This window comes from Mizuhopecten yessoensis, unplaced genomic scaffold, assembly GCF_002113885.1.
Source record: "Mizuhopecten yessoensis strain PY_sf001 unplaced genomic scaffold, ASM211388v2 scaffold11069, whole genome shotgun sequence".
In the NCBI taxonomy this organism is placed as follows: Eukaryota; Metazoa; Mollusca; class Bivalvia; order Pectinida; family Pectinidae; genus Mizuhopecten; species Mizuhopecten yessoensis.
This window is the reverse complement of record NW_018408864.1, coordinates 1,012,663-1,039,437: the sequence shown is the minus strand read 5'-3', so window position 1 is coordinate 1,039,437 and position 26,775 is coordinate 1,012,663. Positions and strand designations below refer to the sequence as shown.

Below are 26,775 nucleotides of genomic sequence, written 5' to 3'. Positions count from 1 at the left end.
CTATAGGTGTGAGAGAGAACTCTCTAGAACCTCCACGAGTTCTGGCGCTGTGATGCTTAGAGTTTCCAGTCGTGTGTTGACTTGTGTTAACGATTCCACAATGTCTGAAGGGTAAGATAATGGATACAGGAGTCTTTTAAAGAATAGTCTATTCATAGATTTTAAATTTTGCTTAGCATTATAACCAATACATAACCCCATTTGACATTGGATATCGTATTCGCACGTGCGATAATGAATATTATTGTTTTCAGTGATATGATCAATATCAGAATAAATATCACAGGATGGCTCAATATTATCTACATCATCCAGGTCAATCATCTTTAAAGAAGAATTTACTAACAGAAAATGGCCTTCTTTAAAATCCTTGATGCGAAGCGATCCCAACGGAGAAAATTCTAAATATTGTAAAAATTTAGCTAAATTAACAGCTCGAAGAAGTTTAGCTTTCATTGGTAAAAATTGAAGGTTGTCTAGTACGAATCTCTCACCGTACTCGTATATAGCCACAACCCCATGTTCGGACATGTCCGTACTGTCACTTTCCTCACTACGGACACAGTAACCTAGCAACTGCACAAAACCCGGATGGTCAAGTTGTTCTAGAAGTAATATTTCTTTCATAAGTTTCATCGTTGGAAAAACGAAACACCTTGACCTCTGAAAATTATCCGATTCCATTCCTTTTTCCCGAATACCCTCTAAGCACTGTCTCACCTCTTTCTGATGACGTGTCACCATTTTTACTGCCACCGGTTGACCTTTGAACTTTCCTAGAAAGGCTTGTTTTGAAACGCCATGTCCAACTTTCTTTATTAATTTAATTTCATGAACGTTTGTGCAGTTGAAAACATATTTCGCTTTTGCTATAGTCTGTTTTTTAATTTTACTACCGATTTTATCAAACCCTTTCAAATCTCGCAAATTTCTGGCGTTGAAGTATCGCACTGCGAGATCGTTGGAGGCGAGAGCTTCTGGAGATTCACCAGATAAGAGTTTGTTTAGCATTTCAGATAGCTTCGTTCTCTGTCTGTCTATGGCTTCATACTTCCTTAATACCGAGTGTAGTAGCGTTGTAGAGTTATGACTTTGTTCCAACACCCGAGGGAATGCATCAGGAGGAGTGGCGTGTTTTGTGAATATCTCCGTTTGGCAGGCTTTGTCTAGCATCTTCAGCATCACCGCAGTGTACAGGACGAACGGTAGTAAGAATATAGAGACCTTAATATACCGTTTCTCCATGGTCGTCAACACTGGCAGGTCACCAACAAATCGACTGGGTACAACGGGACGACGTGACGTCATCAGATCTAGAAAGATAAAGAAAAACAAACGTCATCAATATTAAAATAATAAATTCATATAATGTCGTCAGAGTAACTACATGTATGACTTAAACATTTCAATGTGTATATCTATAACCATTATATTGCCCTTATAATGGTGACATCACCAGTCTAGTCATGAGCATTTAAATGTGTACGCTTATCTCCTGTAAATAATGTAAAATAATGTCAACAACCTTGAAAACAAGCAGACATGAAATCAGTCACAAAATGACGTAATCAGTTCTTTATTATTAAAGAAAGGCACACTGAATAATTGTATCTAAAACTATGATTGACATTCCCTTGTTATAATCAAATTAGGAGTGGGACGACTGGTTTGCCCGTTGTCAGTATAATGTGACCGGGTGGGGCGTCCTGCTGGGTGTCTTCGGCAGTATGTTTCAGTGAGTTAGCACTATAAAGTCGGCATCAGTTCCGCGCTATCACAAGGAGACAAACACGAACATATCGCAGCCTCCCAAAATACACACACATACACTACACGCATGCATCTTGCACACAGGGGAGGCCGTCCTTAAATGACCTTAGCTGTTAATAGGACGTTAAACAAAATCAAACAAACAAACAAATAATCATTGATCAATGTTCAGCTCCAATGTGATAACCGCAAATAAAAATAATTAAAACAGTAACGACTGTAGAGTTGCTGAAAAAATAATTTCTGAATTAGAGAAATTCTAGGGAATAGAGATATATTAAAAATTGTATTAAGGCAATTCAACTTTTCATAACTAAGTGTTATTTGTCTTTTAAATTAAATCATAGATATAGACCGACGTGTTGTTTTACTGGTAATACACTATGAATTGCTATAGGAGAGTTGGACGATAAACTCATATGCACAAATAAAGCAGGCGTCCAGAGAGGCTAAGATAACGCTGGTATCATAATTCTGGTCAATTAGACGGAAATCTGATATTGTAATATACTTGTATACTGCGAAAATAATGCTCGCAAAAGCAACTGTTGCTACAGTAATGTGGGGAAGGTGTGGTTTATAACTGGGCTGGGGATGTATTGTATAAATATAAAGTAATTTTGTTATTGCCTGTAACACGTAGTTTTACATAGACATGTAGAAAACAATGAAATAACCAATAGACATAGGATAGCCATGCAATGACATGCAGAATACAACAGCACGTATTTGAAACCATGTAAAGTATGTTTGAAAGAAGGCTTTATGCATATATACAGCCATACATGTTTTCTTCAAAAAACTCAAAAACAAATAAAAACGATTCTCTAAACCAATTTCGTTTGGACAAATTACTTCTGCTCCGTTACATTTAAGTTTAAAGACCAGACCGAGATAATCTAATAATTCAGGACACAAAAAATTGAAGGAAGGCTTTACTGGTATAGTAAATGGATTCCCTATTGTCGGAAAGAAGAACGTAGCCGATCCAACTTTAATTTGATGCCCCAGGGAATTTCAAGTAACCTACAGAAGCGTTTTTGTTTTCAATAATGGCTAACACGTGACAAAACCTAGCCCTGTATGTACAATGTACATATAAAATAAGGATACATTCCCGAAGTGAATTTTAAGCAAAATAATTTGTTTTCCTTTTTTTCAAATCTCATTTTCTTATTTATACGATTTTGCAAGATAAAACAGCGACACATTTAGAAGGCAACTTATCGATTAGGTGTCGAAATTCCTATAGTAATTCCTATGGTAGACCGCAATATTCCTATAGAAATGACCTTATGTCTGTGTAAGACTGCAATATTCAGCTGCTCCGCATGTTACAATAAAATGATTAAGACAACCGAATTAATTTGACAACTACTTTTATCAAATTCTGTTCTACTTTTTATATCCCGTCAGTATAGCGTCATTACATATAACATATACCCAATCCCAATCTCTTACATATCCTGTCAGTATAGCGTCCTATCATAGGATATGACATATACCCAATCCCGATATCTTACATATCCTGTCAGATTAGCGTCATTATCATTAGATATAGCATATACTCAATCCCAATCTCTTCCATATCCTGTCAGTATAGCATCATTATCATAGGATATGACATATACCCAATCCCAATATCTTCCATATCCTGTCAGATTAGCGTCATTATCATTAGATATAGCATATACCCAATCTCTTCCATATCCCGTCAGCATAGTATTCTCAACAACAGGTTTGTTTACAATTACCGTTATCCAATCCTATTCTACACTTTATATTCCGTCAGTATAGCGTCATTATCATCAGATATAACATAAACCCAATCCTAATCTCTTCCATATCTCGTCAGTATAACGTTTTGATCATCAGAGATAACATAAACCCAATCCTAATCTCTTCCACATTCCGTCAGTTTAGCATTCTCAACCGCCGATATATTCACAATTATCATCCCCCTCCAAGTTACTGAGTATAACTTCCTTATCAGCAGAAATATTGTCCAATTCTAATCACCCCATACACACGTTAAAACACCCTTATTCTTAGAGATGTGTTTCAATATTTGCGTTCAATCCTCATTTCCTTCGTATACTGTCAGTATAGCATCTTCAACAACAGAGATATTTACAATGTATTTACCTAAATCTAATGTTCCTTACAACAACAGAGATATTTACAATGTATTTACCTAAATCTAATGTTCCTTACAACAACAGAGATATTTACAATGTATTTACCTAAATCTAATGTTCCTTACAACAACAGAGATATTTACAATGTATTTACCTAAATCTAATGTTCCTTACAACAACAGAGATATTTACAATGTATTTACCTAAATCTAATGTTCCTTACAACAACAGAGATATTTACAATGTATTTACCTAAATCTAATGTTCCTTACAACAACAGAGATATTTACAATGTATTTACCTAAATCTAATGTTCCTTACAACAACAGAGATATTTACAATGTATTTACCTAAATCTAATGTTCCTTACAACAACAGAGATATTTACAATGTATTTACCTAAATCTAATGTTCCTTACAACAACAGAGATATTTACAATGTATTTACCTAAATCTAATGTTCCTTACAACAACAGAGATATTTACAATGTATTTACCTAAATCTAATGTTCCTTACAACAACAGAGATATTTACAGTGTATTTACCTAAATCTAATGTTCCTTACAACAACAGAGATATTTACAGTGTATTTACCTAAATCTAATGTTCCTTACAACAACAGAGATATTTACAGTGTATTTACCTAAATCTAATGTTCCTTACAACAACAGAGATATTTACAGTGTATTTACCTAAATCTAATGTTCCTTACAACAACAGAGATATTTACAGTGTATTTACCTAAATCTAATGTTCCTTACAACAACAGAGATATTTACAGTGTATTTACCTAAATCTAATGTTCCTTACAACAACAGAGATATTTACAGTGTATTTACCTAAATCTAATGTTCCTTACAACAACAGAGATATTTACAATGTATTTACCTAAATCTAATGTTCCTTACAACAACAGAGATATTTACAATGTATTTACCTAAATCTAATGTTCCTTACAACAACAGAGATATTTACAATGTATTTACCTAAATCTAATGTTCCTTACAACAACAGAGATATTTACAATGTATTTACCTAAATCTAATGTTCCTTACAACAACAGAGATATTTACAATGTATTTACCTAAATCTAATGTTCCTTACAACAACAGAGATATTTACAATGTATTTACCTAAATCTAATGTTCCTTACAACAACAGAGATATTTACAATGTATTTACCTAAATCTAATGTTCCTTACAACAACAGAGATATTTACAATGTATTTACCTAAATCTAATGTTCCTTACAACAACAGAGATATTTACAATGTATTTACCTAAATCTAATGTTCCTTACAACAACAGAGATATTTACAATGTATTTACCTAAATCTAATGTTCCTTACAACAACAGAGATATTTACAATGTATTTACCTAAATCTAATGTTCCTTACAACAACAGAGATATTTACAATGTATTTACCTAAATCTAATGTTCCTTACAACAACAGAGATATTTACAATGTATTTACCTAAATCTAATGTTCCTTACAACAACAGAGATATTTACAATGTATTTACCTAAATCTAATGTTCCTTACAACAACAGAGATATTTACAATGTATTTACCTAAATCTAATGTTCCTTACAACAACAGAGATATTTACAATGTATTTACCTAAATCTAATGTTCCTTACAACAACAGAGATATTTACAATGTATTTACCTAAATCTAATGTTCCTTACAACAACAGAGATATTTACAATGTATTTACCTAAATCTAATGTTCCTTACAACAACAGAGATATTTACAATGTATTTACCTAAATCTAATGTTCCTTACAACAACAGAGATATTTACAATGTATTTACCTAAATCTAATGTTCCTTACAACAACAGAGATATTTACAATGTATTTACCTAAATCTAATGTTCCTTACAACAACAGAGATATTTACAATGTATTTACCTAAATCTAATGTTCCTTACAACAACAGAGATATTTACAATGTATTTACCTAAATCTAATGTTCCTTACAACAACAGAGATATTTACAATGTATTTACCTAAATCTAATGTTCCTTACAACAACAGAGATATTTACAATGTATTTACCTAAATCTAATGTTCCTTACAACAACAGAGATATTTACAATGTATTTACCTAAATCTAATGTTCCTTACAACAACAGAGATATTTACAATGTATTTACCTAAATCTAATGTTCCTTACAACAACAGAGATATTTACAATGTATTTACCTAAATCTAATGTTCCTTACAACAACAGAGATATTTACAATGTATTTACCTAAATCTAATGTTCCTTACAACAACAGAGATATTTACAATGTATTTACCTAAATCTAATGTTCCTTACAACAACAGAGATATTTACAATGTATTTACCTAAATCTAATGTTCCTTACAACAACAGAGATATTTACAGTGTATTTACCTAAATCTAATGTTCCTTACAACAACAGAGATATTTACAGTGTATTTACCTAAATCTAATGTTCCTTACAACAACAGAGATATTTACAGTGTATTTACCTAAATCTAATGTTCCTTACAACAACAGAGATATTTACAATGTATTTACCTAAATCTAATGTTCCTTACAACAACAGAGATATTTACAATGTATTTACCTAAATCTAATGTTCCTTACAACAACAGAGATATTTACAATGTATTTACCTAAATCTAATGTTCCTTACAACAACAGAGATATTTACAATGTATTTACCTAAATCTAATGTTCCTTACAACAACAGAGATATTTACAATGTATTTACCTAAATCTAATGTTCCTTACAACAACAGAGATATTTACAATGTATTTACCTAAATCTAATGTTCCTTACAACAACAGAGATATTTACAATGTATTTACCTAAATCTAATGTTCCTTACAACAACAGAGATATTTACAATGTATTTACCTAAATCTAATGTTCCTTACAACAACAGAGATATTTACAATGTATTTACCTAAATCTAATGTTCCTTACAACAACAGAGATATTTACAATGTATTTACCTAAATCTAATGTTCCTTACAACAACAGAGATATTTACAATGTATTTACCTAAATCTAATGTTCCTTACAACAACAGAGATATTTACAATGTATTTACCTAAATCTAATGTTCCTTACAACAACAGAGATATTTACAATGTATTTACCTAAATCTAATGTTCCTTACAACAACAGAGATATTTACAATGTATTTACCTAAATCTAATGTTCCTTACAACAACAGAGATATTTACAATGTATTTACCTAAATCTAATGTTCCTTACAACAACAGAGATATTTACAATGTATTTACCTAAATCTAATGTTCCTTACAACAACAGAGATATTTACAGTGTATTTACCTAAATCTAATGTTCCTTACAACAACAGAGATATTTACAGTGTATTTACCTAAATCTAATGTTCCTTACAACAACAGAGATATTTACAGTGTATTTACCTAAATCTAATGTTCCTTACAACAACAGAGATATTTACAGTGTATTTACCTAAATCTAATGTTCCTTACAACAACAGAGATATTTACAGTGTATTTACCTAAATCTAATGTTCCTTACAACAACAGAGATATTTACAGTGTATTTACCTAAATCTAATGTTCCTTACAACAACAGAGATATTTACAGTGTATTTACCTAAATCTAATGTTCCTTACAACAACAGAGATATTTACAGTGTATTTACCTAAATCTAATGTTCCTTACAACAACAGAGATATTTACAATGTATTTACCTAAATCTAATGTTCCTTACAACAACAGAGATATTTACAATGTATTTACCTAAATCTAATGTTCCTTACAACAACAGAGATATTTACAATGTATTTACCTAAATCTAATGTTCCTTACAACAACAGAGATATTTACAATGTATTTACCTAAATCTAATGTTCCTTACAACAACAGAGATATTTACAATGTATTTACCTAAATCTAATGTTCCTTACAACAACAGAGATATTTACAATGTATTTACCTAAATCTAATGTTCCTTACAACAACAGAGATATTTACAGTGTATTTACCTAAATCTAATGTTCCTTACAACAACAGAGATATTTACAATGTATTTACCTAAATCTAATGTTCCTTACAACAACAGAGATATTTACAATGTATTTACCTAAATCTAATGTTCCTTACAACAACAGAGATATTTACAATGTATTTACCTAAATCTAATGTTCCTTACAACAACAGAGATATTTACAGTGTATTTACCTAAATCTAATGTTCCTTACAACACCAGAGATATTTACAGTGTATTTACCTAAATCTAATGTTCCTTACAACAACAGAGATATTTACAATGTATTTACCTAAATCTAATGTTCTTTACAACAACAAGGATATTTACAATGTATTTACCTAAATCTAATGTTCCTTACAACAACAGAGATATTTACAGTGTATTTACCTAAATCTGATGTTCTTTACAACAACAAGGATATTTACAATGTATTTACCTTATTCCCATGTTCTCCTCAGAACAACAGATATTTACAATGTATTTACTTTATTCCCATGCTGTCCTCACAACAACAGAAATATTTACAATGCATTTACCTTATCCCCATGTTCCTTACAACAACAGAGATATTTTCAATGTATTTACCTTATCCCCATGCTCTCTTTATTTACCTATTTCCTATGCTCGGCTTACTCTACCCTGTCAGTGTAACATCAGCAGCATCAGTGTATAATGTAATTAGAATGTACACCCATTCTTCAGGTATATTTGTACCATGTTTCCTCCTTGTAACATCCTCAAATTCAGGGATCTGCTCTCTATATTCCGTCCAGATAATATAATGAACAGCAGATGTATTAACTGTGTATGTTTTCACTCCTCATATCCGCTGTTCACTCAATACAATGTTATCAATCTTACAATCTTCATTTCTGTCATGTCCCCATAGTACACTGTATTACATTGCACGTGCCATTCCTATTATCCTCTATATCCCGCCGGTAGAACACCCTTAACACCATATATGAGTACAATTCCTCATATCATATGCATCCCTCATTACGTTGCATAATTTAGTCAACATGTACCCGTACATCCTCCATAAACCCATTATAACGTCCTCAATAAAATCAGATAAGTAATGTATTAGATGTATATCTCCTTCAGCTGTATACTGTATCCTATCAGTGTGACTAATATAATATTCCCCTACCATGAGGGTGTGACAGAGAAATCGACAACCCGAGGGATGATGTTTTTGGTTGTCTAACCCGAGGCTCTGCCGTGGGTTAGACAACCAAAAAAAAACACCCGAGGGTCGGATATTTCTGTTACACCCTCAAGGTAGGGGATGATTATTTGTCTCCCATCATATTATTTCAGTCAAAACTCCGCAGACAGTAGTCTGTTTGTAAACAAAAACACAAATGGGGTTTAAATATCGTCATTCACTTTTGATGACGTCACAATTACCGGCGACACATTTTAATGACGTCTCAATTGAACACGTGCTAATTGACACGAGGCTATCTCTCCCTAGGGGGTGACAAGCTGATCTTTCCCGGCTAAAACGGGAGACACACTAGTACTTGTGACGGGTTGGTGGAGTCCTCATCACATAAATACTTGCGATAATTTGGCCCAATCCTCATCTCTTACATGTACGTAAAAACAGATCCCCTTATCAACAATGTTTATAAAAACCTCTCAATAAATCATCCATTATATTTGAGATATTTTCTCTTTTCATTGTATTTCAAAGATTCCCTGTACAGCCTCTTAAATAACAGTTATATATCTTTCATCTCTTCCTCTCAATATATAACGACCTCCCTTATAACCTCAATGATAACACCAACTCAGTGCATTATCATGTGCCTCCCCCGCGCCTCGGAGTTGATATAATTGTTCCCTAGTGAAAAAGAGATCCGGCACACGAGTTCGTTTATGATCATAGCGATCAATTCTTCCCTTGGTTTCCATGGGACTTTTATATTGCTTAACCTAATGAAAATTCAATGGTTATTCATATCACCGTTTTATACACAGGCAATCGCCCCATATATGCTACATATGTTGTTAGTCAATCGAGAGGCTGCGGCGTTATATAAACCACAGGCACCCGCTGAGGGTTATCAATTCTGTGATACCATCTCTACAAAAGTGCTGGTCTTCTGTAATTTTTTTACAATATGTTAAGCACTTCTTTAAAGGAGGGCGAGGTGTGGGGGGGGGGGGGGGGGGGGGGGGGGGGGGGGGGGGGGCATGGCAGCAATAAACAATTTGATGTTCAAAATGTCTTCTTTTTTTTTTATCTTAAATACACATGGACATCAAATCATGTTGTCAGATATACAGCAACACAGAAACGCTGTATGTTTATTCGAGTTCCGTTTGACCCACGCGACAGCAGAATTTAGTGTTAATACGTGATGGCTTTAGTCACCATAATATCTATGAGATATTGTAATCTTAATCAGAGCGTGCGTAAACAGCACCGAAGGCGTCCGAGCGAAGCTCTTTAATTGTAACACATGCGTGCGTAAACAGATTTGCTACACGTTGCCTTTAAAAAAAAATCGGCCGGAAGTAGACGTCCAGTGGGGAAACCGGAAGTGTATCCTTGAAGCAAAGACAATTGTGTTTGAACCATGCATGAACATCTTCATATAGTGAAAACAATCTTCATGTTTTATAACTTAATGGTTTTGATAAAAAAAATTAACATACATTCCGAGTGAAAAAGTCTATCACGTAAAATGTGATACTAACAGCCTACAGGCATGCAACTTCGTTGAGAGATTATCATACTATGACGTCACAAGCACGTCACACTCCATCGGCCTTCATCGGTTATTTCCGGAAAAATGAAAAATAATCGGAAAATCATTGAACTGATGTCCGGTGTATTTATTTGTTTGTTGGTGCTTCATGTTTTTCAGTTTTTTTCCACGAGCACAAAAAGTAAAAATCCGTATATTTTCTGAAGATCCTTTTTATCATCAACCAGGTTCTGTTAATATGTCTACAGTGAGATATCTTCAAAAAGAGCTGCATTAAACCACTAGGCCAACGTTTACATTTAAAAAAATATCATCTAAAATTTGATCAGCTTTTAATTTCAATTTGTTGAGAATATGAACGAAATTATTAAAATTTGTGAAAGTCTGTTTAAAGTCTTTACGTAATTTATTTATGCATTACTACTCATAAAAGAAACAATGGAAAATGCGTTTATGTCAAATCAACAATAATTTTCCAGACAACCAACCCGAGTTCAAAGCCCCTTTTAGCAACGTATTACTTTTTCACAACGCGTGCCGATTTATAACTTATTACAGACAGAAACTGTTTAATTTTATTTCGCATCATTACCTGTTAAACCTCGGTGACAGTTACAAAATTTGAAATTCAATCTGGTGTTTCATGGTGGAACAGGAATTGAGACTACATATCGATATAACGACAATCTCAGTTACATCAAAGTATTACGATGTTGCTGTTTTTTTTGTTTTTTTTTAACTAACGTCTCTTTACATTAAATTATATTGTGAATACATTTTTATCAATCACCAATGATACAAAATATCTACATACGGGAGACCGGGGCAAGTTCGGCCACCCCTGATTATTTTGTTTTTGAGCTAATATTTACAACTTTTAGGATCTTAGTAGTTTAGTTGGCTGAACATTCACACGAAAAAAATTACGAAGAAAACTCTATTATAAAATAACTAAACAGAAGAAATTACTTTTGAGAGGGTAGAAAGAACATCATGATCACGCTTCTAGTTATGCAAATTTTCTGTAAACGGAATTGCAACTTTTTACGGTCAAACGTGTTACACACTGACAGATTCAAATGATATACATAAAATCCAAGCCAAGCACTCATTACCATATTGCTGTACGATAAGAATTTATTGAAATATCAATTTGGGTCCGGACAGGTTCGGCCAATAATACCGTGGCAAGTTCGGCCCATGTAGTGAACACATAAAAAGTCATAAAATTGGCGGTAAAATCTGACGTTGCATGCTTTATGACGTCATTATTAAGCTGATTACAATGGAGGCCGAACTTACCCAAATGCCTGTCCGAACTTACCCCATCCGCCAGGAAAAGTTAAATAATTTTCAAAAACGGACGCGCTGCCATACCTCCCAGAACGGACTTGAATGAACATTGGCCGAACTTGCCCCGGTCTCCCCTATTGTTATGTCGGTCTTAATCTCATTAGAGCTTGTGTTTTATTGTTATTCCTCGACTTGTTGGCTTTAAATAATTGTTATCTAATCTAAAAATCTCATTCTGAAAGCAATCTTCTGAATCAGTAAATATCAGGGACCAATTAAAGCTACGCTCTTTTAAGGCTTTGCTTTTTCATATTATATTCAGTCCATGTTATTTATTGAATTCGTATGGATGTACAGTATGATTTGCCATGTAATCCCATATATGTTTTCTACAAAAAAGCAAAGCTTAAAACTGAAAGACAGACTAGGATACTTTTCCTTCCTAGACCTGTTCATATTTCTCCAAATAAAATCTGTTTCCCCCATGCAAAATTCAAAACAACGTTCGTATCAATTAAATGAAATAAAAAAATCTACAAATCCAACAACAATACAACTATCCACGATAATGTAAGTAGACATTTTAAGTTTTACTTCGTTTAGTACCATGTTTCACCCGCGTCTACTCTCAACACCAAATTTTCCATATTCCCTCCGTTCTGTTAAAGAAGGGCCTTAAAGAGATTTCGTAACCACCCTTGTAAAATGCCTGTACATGCAGCAACACGTGCACTGACGGAAGTGCTTGTGAAGTATTGATCGTTATACGTACGACTTAGGACTACTCCCGGAAGTGTTACAAACGTAAACAAAACCCGGCTCAATATAAAAACTCAACAGAACAGCACAATAAAACTACTTAGTTACAGGTAACACACGCCAGGGCCCGGTGCTCAGCTCAGAGCCAGACCAGGTTATCAAAAACAATTATGATGGTATGTTACGCAGTTGTGTTCAAACGATTTCAACAAAACGAAAAATATTTTTGAAAGGAACAGTTCGGGTTACATGACTTAAGAACCATGACATAAACGTGTATAACAAAGACAATTGTATTTTTTCTTTTTCAGTTAATGATCTTCTATTTTGGTTTGGTATTTTTTGGGATAAACGTCCTTGCGACAGCTAGAGTCATACGAGGACGGGTGCCCAGGGATACAACAGCCAGGGTGATACGAGGACGGGTGCCCAGGGATACAACAGCCAGGGTCATACTAGGACGGGTGCCCAGGGATACACCATTGAAAATAGGAAGTAGATGGAAAAGACAGAAGACAGGAAATTTAAGAAACGAAAAAGCTCCCAAATGCTGTAATGGGAGCGGCAAAGCCGTTTTGGTCTCTTTTATGACTCCTTCGTATGCAACGGGTCCCACATTAATCGCCTTTGACGATAAACATGTCGCGGGATATAGCAGGTCCATTAGTTCGTCTTTCCAACGTCCCCTACACAGAGGACAAGGTAGAAACTGTGGTGGGGAGCTCACATAAGTAGACTCTTGATGCTCAAACTGATGTTATTCGACGATCATGCCGCGGGGTACAGCAGACCTATTCGTTCCCCGAACCTGCACGGGTTCACGATCGGTTTTTGTTTCGGTTTCAATAATCTGCTTTCCTAAATGGTGGAAACACAATATTTGCTGGAACGATATTGTGGTTTCTATGGTAACCATTTCCACCTGGCGAGAAACACAACTTGAAGACGTTTCCTTTATAATTTTAATTAGACGTCCCTCTTTTATTTTCCCCCGGTTACTCTTACAATTTGACAAAAAGGTCATAATAGTCAATAGTCGAAATGTATATTTACAAAGCATTTTAATTTGTAATAAAGTTCCATCTAAGATTCAAAGTGATCGACAGGAGACAAAATAACTGAATATTTTTCAAAAATCTTTTACATCAAAAACTTCAGTTTAACTAGTCACATTTGTACTTTGCGTGTAACCAATCTTCTATTTATAATATCTATCACGTTATATGTATATTACATGTGTTTGTCTTCTTGTTCTACTTTAAGAATTTTAACTAGAACTGAAGTTTGATGATTTTGACAAAAGGGAGTGCAAAATACAAGGATAATAGGCTTTAACAAGGACCACGTCGGACTTAATGTGTTAGTCTTAGCGTATATAGTAGAGTTGGTGAATAAGGCGATTGATTTATTAATCTCTTTTATTGTGTGTAAACTTCAGAAGTAAGCCAAATTTAAAAATAAAAATAGCATCAATATATGTTTGGTATTTTTTTTTATTACAGTTTGTTATATGACGCTCGTTTCCATTTCGCTAGAATTGACCGAAACCTCGTTTAGAGGATTTTACAAAATGCAAAGTCCGCCAGCAACTCCGTACTACCGTGCAATGTGTCAACGAATAGCGACAGGGAATTTAAGTGGCGAATGATATTTTGACCAATCAGAAAACAGAAGTGTCTATCGTCGGGCGGTAACAAGAAACTCCACAAAGATGTGTGTTATTTCTAAACATTTGTTTCATGTGGGGAAGTATGGATTATGAAAAGTTCTTTTTTTACACAACCAATAATGACCGGTGGAGCGTATGCACACAAAGGTGTCAAATGTGTACGAGTTGTCAACAAAATCGATGTCGATTCGGATATGCTGCAAGCGTATGTACAATAGTTGTTATATATGTACCGAAATGACTCGATTCAGCTAAGCGTTTTTTATACTTGGTCACAGATGTGCGGGAGTCTATAAGCTATATCTATCAACAACGCTTCGGCACTGCTATGGGTAGTCCAGTGTCTCCCATTGTGGCCAATTTGTTCATTGAACACCTGGAGCAAGAATCAAAAGCCACTGCCCCCATATCATGCAAGCCTAGCTTATTGAAACGATATGTTGACGAAATAATTGAAATAAGCAAAAAGGGGTCACAGAAGGATTTGATAACACATATCACCACCATATATGCCACTAACAACATCAACTTTACATGTGAGGAAGAAAGCAATGGCCAATGACCTTCCTAGACACTCTACTGGTAAAGAAAGAAGACGGAACCGTGAAGGTATTGGTCTTAGACTCATACGGACCAATACCTGAACTTCAAATCTCACCATCCTTTGCACCAGAAGTTAGGCGTCGTACGCTCATTGCTTAACAGATGTGATACAATAGTCACAGAACAACAGGACAAAACAGAAGAGCAGAATCACAGCGTTAGAGCAATGAGAACATGTGCATATCCGGAATGGGTCTTCAAACGGATACAAAAACAGAGTCAAAGTAAAAAGAAGAACAAGAAAAGCCCAATCAAGGATAAGAACAAAATCAAAGGTTAAGTGGTCAACCCGTATACAAAAGGTATATCCGAAACCATTCGGAGGATAAATCTGGAATATGGCATGGTAACAGCCATGAAGCCCCACAAGACGCTTCGTAATATCCCAGTTCAACCCAAGGATACCACACATAAAGAAAACGTTGCAGAATGCCTATACAAAATCGGATGCAAAAACTGCGACGCATCGTATATTGGAGAGACTGGAAGGCGTTTTGGGGTCCTCCTTGGTAAACACCGGAAAGATACGAAAACCCAAGAAGGTAGGAAATTCACCAAATCAGAAAGGAAGCAGTCGGAGCCCCAGGTAAATAAATCGGCAATCACAGACCATGCCACACAGAAAAAGCGTGTGATTGATTGGGATAACTCCAAAGTATTGGACAGAGAGAACAATATGTTCAAGCGACAGAGAAAGGAAGCCATCTGGATATGCCACAGTTGGCCAGTTCTAAATCGAGATAAGGAGGCTCATAGACTCTCGCACATCTATGACTAATTATTAAACAAAGCGTAGCTGAATCGAGTCATTTCGGTACATATATACATTTGTAACAACTATTATACATTCGCTTACAGCGCAGACGAATCGACATCGATTTAGTCACAACTCGAACACGTTGTATACCTTTGTGTGCATACGCTTCACTGGTCCTTAAATGGTGGCGGTGTACATACCATACTAGTCATCGAAACATCACATAAAAAGACTTTTTGGTTGTGTAAAAAGAACTTTTCACAAACAAATATGTCTGATTGTCCACATAAGCAAACTACAATGTTTTGAAGTGCAATGGATGATTCAGCCCTAACACGTTATAACAGACAAAGATTTCAAAAGTATTAAAAGCCACTGAATCGGCCGTTAGAAAATATTAAGGATGAATTTTCAAGTTAATAAATACCGATGGTAACCTAACAATTCGATATGGCGCCATGCTTTATCCCCGATTATACTAACGGTTTAACGGATATACATGTGCAGTAAATATTCCAGTATATTCACAAAAAATAATTCGTAATTAGGTTATCTGTGAAGAGATCCAGGATGATCGTCCAAAGAAAAAAACAAAACAACCCGTACATATTTTGCAATTAAAAACATGTCACTTTTCCAAATATTTCCGTGCGTCGTAAAAATGTCACTACCATCAAATTGCTAATCTGACAGGTCTGATGTGGAAATTAATTAAATGAGGAACGATACCAGCAAATCACCTATGAGTACACCGACCAAATTAAGAATGTCAAATTGGATTTCAGTTTTTATAAGGGTTTCCATAAGAATCTGTTCATCGTGAGAATGAATTGCTAAATATTTCAGTGCTGGCTGGGTAAAAATCTTAATATTTCACTGAAACAAGATTATACATGTAAATAATTAAAGTATCTTCAAGTAATCAAGTTGACGAAAGGTGCTTGTTACACCCCAAGCGAACGCGCTCTTCGTGATTACAATGTACTATAATCTCGTTAGGCGACGTTAATTTAAAGCCCCGTTTTATTACCACTGTTTTATGTGTTAACAGCGGAATTCAAAGTTTAAACAAATTAAATAAATGTCACTATTGGTTAGCATGAATACCACAATTAATCTGTAAATCCACGCTTTTTAGAAAGCAAAACTAACGATTATAGCATTAGAGTATATAAAATAGCATATATCAGCCACATACATTTCAGTTACGTCACATTACGCTGTCAAAGCCACGTTTGGCCTTTACGTAGATTTATCGTACGGTATAAAGATCAACAAACAGCGTCGTATTATATTTGTTTTATAATACGCGATGACAAATAAAATAACCCGAGATTTCCCATATGTTATAACAGATTCTCGTCCATTAACGAGACCCCGCTAGTGCAGCAATGGAAACAAAATTACATATATTTTGCATCTTGCTTGTATGTGTGTTAAATCTAGTATTATATATTAAATAATCACCAATAACCTTAGTCTGCGCATAAAATATTCAATCATCAACATTACCTGATTTCATTTGATGACACAATGCCTAAAATATCTATTTTCATTGTATCGCAGATCACTAGAAATTCATAGTCTTTCCTAGCCTTAACGAAAAACACTATGACGGATACCACAAATGTTGCAGATGTAGTGTATTGGACTGTCTGTTTTTTTCTGTCCGTCAGCCGCAAATATTAGTATAATCCTTTTGGGACTCCCCATCATTATTATGTGTTAATATGATGATTAGTGAGGGATTCAGAATTTCGCAAAAACCATGTGCTTTGGGAACGCCCTTGTGACGAATTGTGAATAACCAATATTCAACCTGGGAAGAGATACTGGATATGACAACAGGCATACTAGCGTGTCGAACTAGCGTGTCTTGTCACTTTCATGTTGCTATGTAAGTTTCAAGTTCCGGTAGAAGGGTCACCATTTTCTATAAAAGTCTTCAGACAGAAGAAATAGTCCCCCAAACTTTATTCGAAAAGATAGCGATCAAGCATTTGGTGATTACCAAATCAAGGTGTATCAGTCATTTGATAGCATACTTAAATGTCAAGTGATATATCAACCAATAGAAGTATTTTTCATGTCTAAACATGCGTATTAATACATTGCCTGCGACCTGCTGGTTCCTGATAGCGTGATTAATTAAAGTACAACAGTGTTATATACATGTTTGATTTTTTATCTTACGTTGACATGACAAGTCTGCAGATGTTGACAAAGGCGCAGTCAAAGCACCTAAGGTAGAGGGTGCCACTGTATTAGAAGTGATCGCCAAGAAGACTTTTACTCAACGTTTCTTGGAATTGGAGTATTCTCCCTTCTATAAAGAAAAGGAATAATCAGTTTTTTTCTGGCTGAGAAAGTGTTTCCCTGTCAAGGTTTTCTTATAGGCCGAACAGCATGTATGCGACACTTGGTAAGCTGCCACGCCTCTGTAATTCTTAGATGGCAAAATTACATCATCGACATCCCAGGGATTACACTGACTTAAGTTTGATTGGGCGTAACTCATGGAAGTTAAGGGATATCAAGATTGACACAGCACGGGCTTTGTAATGTTAAAGTCCCAAACTTTACAACTGTGTACCCTTCACCATACCCGTGTTGTGTAGATATCACTCTATCCTCGTTACACAGCAATGAAGTCTTTACAACTGTGTACCCCTCACCATACCCGTGTTGTGTAGATATCACTATATCCTCGTTACACAACAATGAAGTCTTTACAACTGTGTACCCTTCACCATACCCGTGTTGTTTAGATATCACTCTATCCTCTTTACACAACAATGAAGTCTTTACAACCGTGTATCCCTCACCATACCCGTGTTGTGTATATATCACTTTATCCTCGTTACACAACAATGAAGTCTTTACAACTGTATACCCCTTACCATACCCGTGTTGTTTAGATATCACTCTAACCTCGTTACACAACAATGAAGTCTTTACAACTGTGTACCCCTCACCATTCCCGTGTTGTTTTTAGATATCACTATATCCTCGTTACACAACAATGAAGTCTTTACAACTGTGTACCCCTAACCATACCCGTGTTGTGTAGATATCACTATATCGTCGTTACACAACAATGAAGTCTTTACAACTGTATACCCCTTACCATACCCGTGTTGTGAAGATATCACTCTTTACTCGTTACACATCAATGATGTCTTTACAACTGAGTACCCTTCACCATACCCGTATTGTGTAGATATCACTCTAACCTCGTTACACAACAATAAAGTCTTTACAACTGAATACCCCTTACCATATCCGTGTTGTGAAGATCTCACTCTTTACTCGTTACACATCAATGTTTTCTTTACAACTGTGTCCCCCTTACCATACCCGTGTTGATTTTAGATATCACTCTATCCTCTTTACACAACAATGAAGACTTTACAACTGTATATCCCTTACCATACCCGTGTTATGAAGATATCACTCTTTACTCGTTACACATCAATGTTTTCTTTACAACTGTGTACACTTCACCATACCCGTATTGTGTAGATATCACTATATTCTCGTTACCCAACAATGAAGTCTTTACAACTGTATTCCCCTTACCATACCCGTGTTGTGAAGATCTCACTCTTTACTCGTTACCCATCAATGATGTCTTTACAACTGTGAACCCTTCACCATACCCGTATTGTGTAGATATCACTATATTCTCGTTACCCAACAATGAAGTCTTTACAACTGTGTACCCTTCACCATACCCGTGTTGTGTAGATATCACTATATCATTGTAACACAACAATGAATTCTTTACAACTGTGTACCCCTTCCCATACCCGTGTTGTGTATATATATAACTATATCCTCGTTACACAACAATGAAGTCTTTACAACTGTGTTCCCCTTACCATACCCGTGTTGTGTAGATATCACTATATTCTCGTTACACAACAATGAAGTCTTTACAACTGTATACCCCTAACCATACCCGTGTTGTGTAGATATCACTATATCCTCGTTACACAACAATGAAGTCTTTACAACTGTATACCACTTACCATACCCGTGTTGTGAAGATATCACTCTTTACTCGTTACACATCAATGATGTCTTTACAACTGTGTCCCCTTCACCATACCCGTGTTGTTTAGATATCACTCTATCCTCGTTACACAACAATGAAGTATTTACAACTGTGTCCCCCTCACCATACCCGTGTTGTGTAGATATCACTCTAACCTCGTTACACAACAATGAAGTCTTTACAACTGTGTACCCCTCACCATACCCGTGTTGATTTTAGATATCACTCTATCCTCGTTACACAACAATGAAGTATTTACAACTGTGTACCCCTCACCATACCCGTGTTGTGTAGATATCACTATATCCTCGTTACACAACAATGATGTCTTTACAACTGTGTACCCCTTCCCATACCCGTGTTGTGTAGATATCACTATATCCTCGTTACACAACAATGAAGTCTTTACAACTGTATATCCCTTACCATACCCGTGTTGTGTAGATATCACTCGGTCTTTACAACTGTGTTCCCCTCACCATACCCGTGTTGTGTAAATATCACTCTAAACTCGTTACACAACAATGAAGTGTTTACAACTATGTAACCCTCGCCATACCGGTGTTGTTCGGCACCACTGTACCTCTCTACACACTGTTTTTTTTTTCTTTACATCACAATACAAATTTCACCACATACCAGTAATTAACACTGTATCCCTCCACACGCCAGTATCATCTTGGAACTACAGTACCTTTCTATTAACCAGAATTGGCTTAACATCACTGTACCCCTCCACTCAGGAAGGTTTACTTTCTGCTGTGCCATTTTCTAGACACTACTCTTTCTGTTCTCAAATAACTGCCTTCGTTACAAATTGTGTATTTAAACAATGATGATGTTGCAATTTTCGCTGACGAAAGACAGAAGAAATTCCCATTAGACATGTCATCAAAAGAGCCGATAGATCCCACTAGCTCGTATTTCAGTGAGGCATCACGAAAATGTATCATTGAAAAACATTCAGTCGTTCAGATGTTATTACCAGAATAAGGATTATAATGTGTATTGACCCTTGTTTCTTGCGTAATATTTACCCGTAGGGACATTTTACTGAAAGTATAGTAGGCTACACATCAATGTCTTTAATAGCAAATTTGAGATTTATTTTGTTTTGCTTATAGTATAATTCGTCCAGATGCTACAGTGACTATGGTGTCAGAAACAAGGCCGATTGGTTTAAATAAAAAAAATCACAAAGACTGCAAAGAATCCCTCATTTGTCGTTTCCTTTACAACACAATGCAATAAATTGAGAAAATGTATCAAATAAATTCATTGATATAAAGGTTTTGTTAGTGAAGAATTACTTTTCCAAATGTACACAAATGAACGAGTAAAATGTTAAAAACATTGACTGCTGTTTGGCACTCCGTTCTCCGCTAACACCGTGAAACATTTCACACATTGAAGGTAGTTTTTTTTACGATGCTGCTGTTGCTACCCCAAGTTATGTAAGGTCGAAAGATGATAAAGGTGCCCACCATGTCCTATACACTATCTGCTCCAAACAAACGCACAACTACAGCTTAATTCAAATAACATCTACCACAATATTTTAACTACATGTGTGAAAAGTGTAAGAGGTCAACAAAATGATGTAATTGACAGCTTAATCCCCAATCTTCATCATCAACGGCGAATGCATCTCGAACATTCAGTTCATGAAACTTCAAGCATGAACTATACAACCTTTAAAGTGTTCCTTTTATATTATTCAGTCAACATATCTGGTGAAAACTATGGGCTAACACAACACAAGCTCCCCTAGTTAATGTGTGGTCTTCAATGGCGTTCTGATCGCTGGCACAATCAATCAAAGTAATCAATTTGATAACATGAATGATGCAAAGTCCCACGATACAACAGTCGGTGTTATCCCTGAGAACGTGTTTAGGTTTCACCACTTAACAATTGGGCCTTGTTGCGATGATCTCAAACTACGTTCGAATGCGTACCCTACTTGATGGTTTCCTGTGTTAGGCACTACCTGATGGTATGTTTCTAACCTTATACCACGTGTAACACCAGACTAATGCACATCGTCATTATATTATTATGTCTCAATAACTTTTACATGCAATATACCGTGCCTTTCAGTAGAGACATTCCATTTATAATATAGAAGTGGTATTACAAAAATATGGAACGAAATCATTTTTGCCAACTTCTTGATGAATTTACAGTGGACATGTATCTGCATACCAAATTCAATGGATAGTCAAACTATTCTTAATACAAGCTGATGACGTGTGGTGTCTGGGCTTCGTTAGTAGGAGAAGATGTTACATTGTGAAATTCCTTCATTTGTTATTTATCTAATATAGCAAACTTTTTAGATAACATACACATGCACACATGAATGATGCAAAGTCCCACGATATGTACAATCACAATGACTTGTACATATGTACGATTTATCTAAATGTTATTGCTGTAAGAAATATGCAACTCCTACTAGTTCAGGGAGTGAATATGACAGCTCTATCCCACTGCCTGTCGCACGATCTGACTAATGGGGGCCTCCTGGAGAGTCGGAGGTTTCTGCTGTGCCTTGTACCGAGAAGGGATTAAAGAAAATCAAGTTTGAGTTGCTGCCCTTTTGCAACACTTGTGATTTATATATTTTCTTTTCTCACTTTTTCACGGCTGTGTCCGTTATCACGATGTCGGTAAAGCCCGTAGAAATCCAAAAAGGAACAAAAACACAATTTCTTATAAAAATATTTTCATATGCAATAATTTGTGTATTGAGAAATTGAGGATCTTTTCATTCATAAAGATGTTATCGATGTGTCTCTTGTTAATATCTTACACTTTCAATCCCGTGTCATTTATCAATATAAATATGTTTTTTATTTATTTATTTCATATTTAATTTGTCAGTATTTGTATAGTATTACACATTTAGTTATTTTGAAACATCAATAACCAAGATTTGCTATAAATGATGGATGTAAGTCACAAACGTGTTTAAATACATTTGTTACAAATGGTATGAATACATTCGCGATTTGATAACATGTATTTTGTCATTATGTATCAATTGTTATGTTTTCTCCCATCTCTACCTATGCACGATACACGTGACCTATGTGGAACTCAATGACTTGTACATATGTACTATTATGACGTCACAATTTGATGACGGCGTTTTAATATCACTTTGCAAATAAAAACGCACCAAAGTGTTGTTTACTGACTGTTGCAATCTGGCCGTCAACAAATGACCGCAGCTCACAAACATAAGAATTGCTGTACAAACTTGCCATGAAGGGCTTGCAATAATATTTAAACTAAAGTATACCTAAGGTATACTACACATTTTTCTACTTTTTCCAAATATAGTCTTAGTTTGTGTACATGTATATGTTATCTGAATTGCTATATTCGGCGTTGCATTTGTATTATCGATGTCGTGTTTTACAAGAAGTTCGGTTAAGAAGGTTAAGGTGGGGAAAAAGGGTCAGAAACGAGGCTTTGCCAATGTTTTGACACCAACATCTGCACCCGAGGATAGACTATCCATATCCAACATACTTAATTATGATAGACTCTCTAAGGCATACATAGCATTTGTCAATAACTTAATTATGTACCTTTTATCAATATGCGGTGTTTGGTATACCACACGAAACATAGTGTCATTTGTAAATAAATCCATTAGTACAATGTATGTCATTTATCAATATTTTAACATCTTTACAATACAATACTGTGATAATAAATCAATATTTATTTTTTACTATTAAATGGTATTACGTAATACATCCGAGTACATATGTTAAACATTATCAAGTGATACACTGTTTCAACATTGAAACAATTTACAAATGTATGAGAAACAACACGAATACATTTAACATTCTAATTTTGCTGCTACAATCATTCAAAGGGTAGTACAATGTAATGTTCGTTTTTCCTTGTTACTGTTCGCATTCATTGGATATATCTACAGATAAGTCTCGTTAAGCTAACCAGGCAGGTGTCTGAACTGTGTAATTGCTCGCCTGCTGGGACGCTTTTAAATAGAAAAAAAGGACAATTTGTCAACAAAAATACTGGCGGAATAATGAAGGTAACGCGGTTATTAGATCGCGGACAAATGAATCAAAGGAGTGTCGGGGAATGGATTAGTGGCGATCTCGTTTCAAGGTTTTTGAACCAATGGGGCAAGGTTGTTAGAAAAGAACATCTCTTTCATCCTGTTACAACTTTTCAAAGGAACCATGGCATGTTACAAAGAAAGCACGATACGTAATGGCAAGGCCCCTACCTGTCGATGGGGACTCTCTGATATAATTAAGAGTGCACACCTCAATAAAAAAAAAAACCATCGACATAATAGATAATGACATATTGCTTCTATATGCATTCAATTTAAGTTCAACCTGATCATCATAACGCTAGATTATTGTTATTGCTGTCAAATGTTTCGAATATCGTTTGCAATGTGCATGATAATTCATGCATCTACGTTGATTTCGAATCATAATAGAAAACGAGTCCAATTCTAAACGTAACAGCGTAAAACGATTGCTTTAGAATTTTAATACACATAGAATACTGACAATGTCAACCCGCTATGTTTCCCATGAGCTACTGGATATACATTTCTACTAACATAAGGACTTAGAGTTGTAACGACATATCCAGCTTTTAAGTTTCAATCATCATCCAATGAGGTTGTTTTAAAGTTATAACAGTGTTAGCGTGCGTCAATATTTTAAACAGTTCTACTTACCATGTACTTGAAGTGGAATTAACAGCCCGATGTGTTCAAGTAGGATTCTAACATCCGAATATACTTATTCTGTTAAGTTCCAGTATAGTTACTGCAATGAAGAAAGAAATAGTTCCTTAAAAATGAAGAAGCAGTTTTCAAATATCAAGGGCTCTTGTGGCAGGAAGACATATTTGTCTCTTGATGAATTATTTCTCACCTGCTATCCATCCATTTCTAGCGAACTCCCTAATGGCTTAAACCACAAGCGGAAATCTCCAGGTAACATCTATCATCGCTTAGCCTTGTGAAGCATTGGTAAATCTTTACGTTACGGATTGCCGTGTATTCCCCGGCTGGATATCATAAATATCTTCAGCATAGACCAACAGGAGAAAATCGTATTGAACCAGAATCTACCAAGACGCAAATCCGCTTAAATGAAAAACATGGCAATACCAAAACGTAGCAAAAACTGTTTATGGAAAAACAAAGGCAATTATAAGCCTCTTATACAAAAAAAAAAGATAACATGCCTTTGAAAGTTATTTTCAAGTGGTCTTGGCGGGTTTGGTTGTATCAAGGCATATTCCAGGTACGTAACTGTCTTAACAATCGGCACTTTACTGGATGTATGACTGAAATTCCGTTACTCGCTCAGAGGTGATATACGGCTTAGTATGTCCGGAGCTAGCTGTCGCTACTACTGTCCCGCGTGCCCGCACGTGCTAGCCTGAAGCAGACAGACGCGATGTGGTGTTTATAAGCCGGCAATGTTTGAGCGCTGTATATATATAACGAAACTCGACCCAGCGTCGCTGTCTATTCAACGTTTCGCTAATCGATGAACACAACCCTCTATTATAATATTGTGTTTTACAAATCAATTCGCTGTAAGTCAGAAGAAATTCTAATGTACGCATCAGAGGGAGACAATACTAGCTAAATTACCTCAAGACACAAGGATAAAACTTTCAGAGATTGTTAACCATGTCTTCTCTGGCCTGGCCGGTAATTTAGAGATAAATGATGCGCGCCGCTCTCAACACTCTACTCGCGTCACATACTACTATTACCATAATTCTAAACATCCGTCCACCTGGTACCATCCCCTTGGCTGATGAGCCTGCCACACTTTAGATACAAGGTTATTTAGATGTCTGTAGCATATTTTCTCCAAAAAGCTCTGTCACCAAGGTCGTTTAATGAAATTCGTTCGGAAATGTAATGCATTTCTTAAGATTATTTTTATAGACACACTGATTTTGTCATTTTTAATTCGTTTTCCTTTTATTTGTTATTATTTAGTTTCTACAAAGGGAAAAAAAGCCCTAAAACTATTTGCATTAAGCTAACAGTATTGACGTGAGGCTTGGTCGGCAATTTTATCTGCTCTCGGTCGACAGAGCAAAAATTAAGTGGACGTTGTATCCCCGGCTATCTCAGCGCTCTATCACCACATGTGTTTGTCTTTCAACGAGGTGTTCGCAGTGTTAGTTTGTCTGGAAAACATGTTTGCCTCGTGACAGAATATACCACCTAGTTCTGCATTATCAGTGACACCCTGAATTCTCAGGAGAAAACATGTATACATGTATATACACACACTTATACTTACATGGGGATACGTCTTAAAGTCTACGGGACTTATCAATATTTCATGGATTTTATTGTGCAGTTGTCTCAGAACGACTCAGTTACTTGACACCATTGCTAGTCGCCGCACTATAAACAGGTAGTAACATCACCACAACCCACATTTCCAGAGATTGTTGTAATCTGGAAATGTTTTGGTTTTAAATTATGAATTGATAAAACATTGCTATATTGGCGAAATGTCATCGATTGAACAACAGACGCTGGACATTGGGGATGAAATTCATATTTTGTAACTGTGCTCAACATACATTGGATCTTTCAAATACACAAGCATTGTTTTCCAGCATTGTTCTTCTGATATGTGTGTTCTATTTTTATCCTTGCAATATTTTCAATATAGCTAAAATCGTTGTTGGATAACTTGTCCTTATTGTGAAAATAAAAATACAGCTGACTTAACAAGACTATGTATAAAAAGTTCCAATTTAACGATTAAAATGGGAGACATATACTCGTCAAGAAAAGACGTTCTTAGTAATTAAGGTTTGCCATATAACTGTTCCTTAGTTCCCCGCTTAAGTTAATAGCTCATTTAATGGTGTGCTTGTATGCTGGAATTTGCAAAATTCAAGTAAACAGGTGGTTCTTCTTTTG

The 26,775-nt window shown here is 35.5% G+C and overlaps 1 protein-coding gene across 1 annotated transcript; it reads right to left on the bottom strand.

Moving 5' to 3' along the window:
- LOC110465292 (extracellular tyrosine-protein kinase PKDCC-like) lies at positions 1–24,803 on the bottom strand. The gene is made up of 3 exons (XM_021521002.1): positions 24,743–24,803; positions 24,544–24,634; positions 1–1,313 (listed from the first exon to the last, which is right to left on the bottom strand). The coding sequence occupies exon 3, from the start codon at positions 1,306–1,308 to the stop codon at positions 1–3; it is 1,308 nt and encodes a 435-aa protein (XP_021376677.1). The 5' UTR covers positions 1,309–1,313; positions 24,544–24,634; positions 24,743–24,803.
- Between the last annotated feature and the right edge of the window lie 1,972 nt (positions 24,804–26,775).

Excerpts from the sequence above, each read along its gene's own strand:
- LOC110465292 (XM_021521002.1), bottom strand. The coding sequence starts at position 1,308 with ATGACGTCACGTCGTCCCGTTGTACCCAGTCGATTTGTTGGTGACCTG.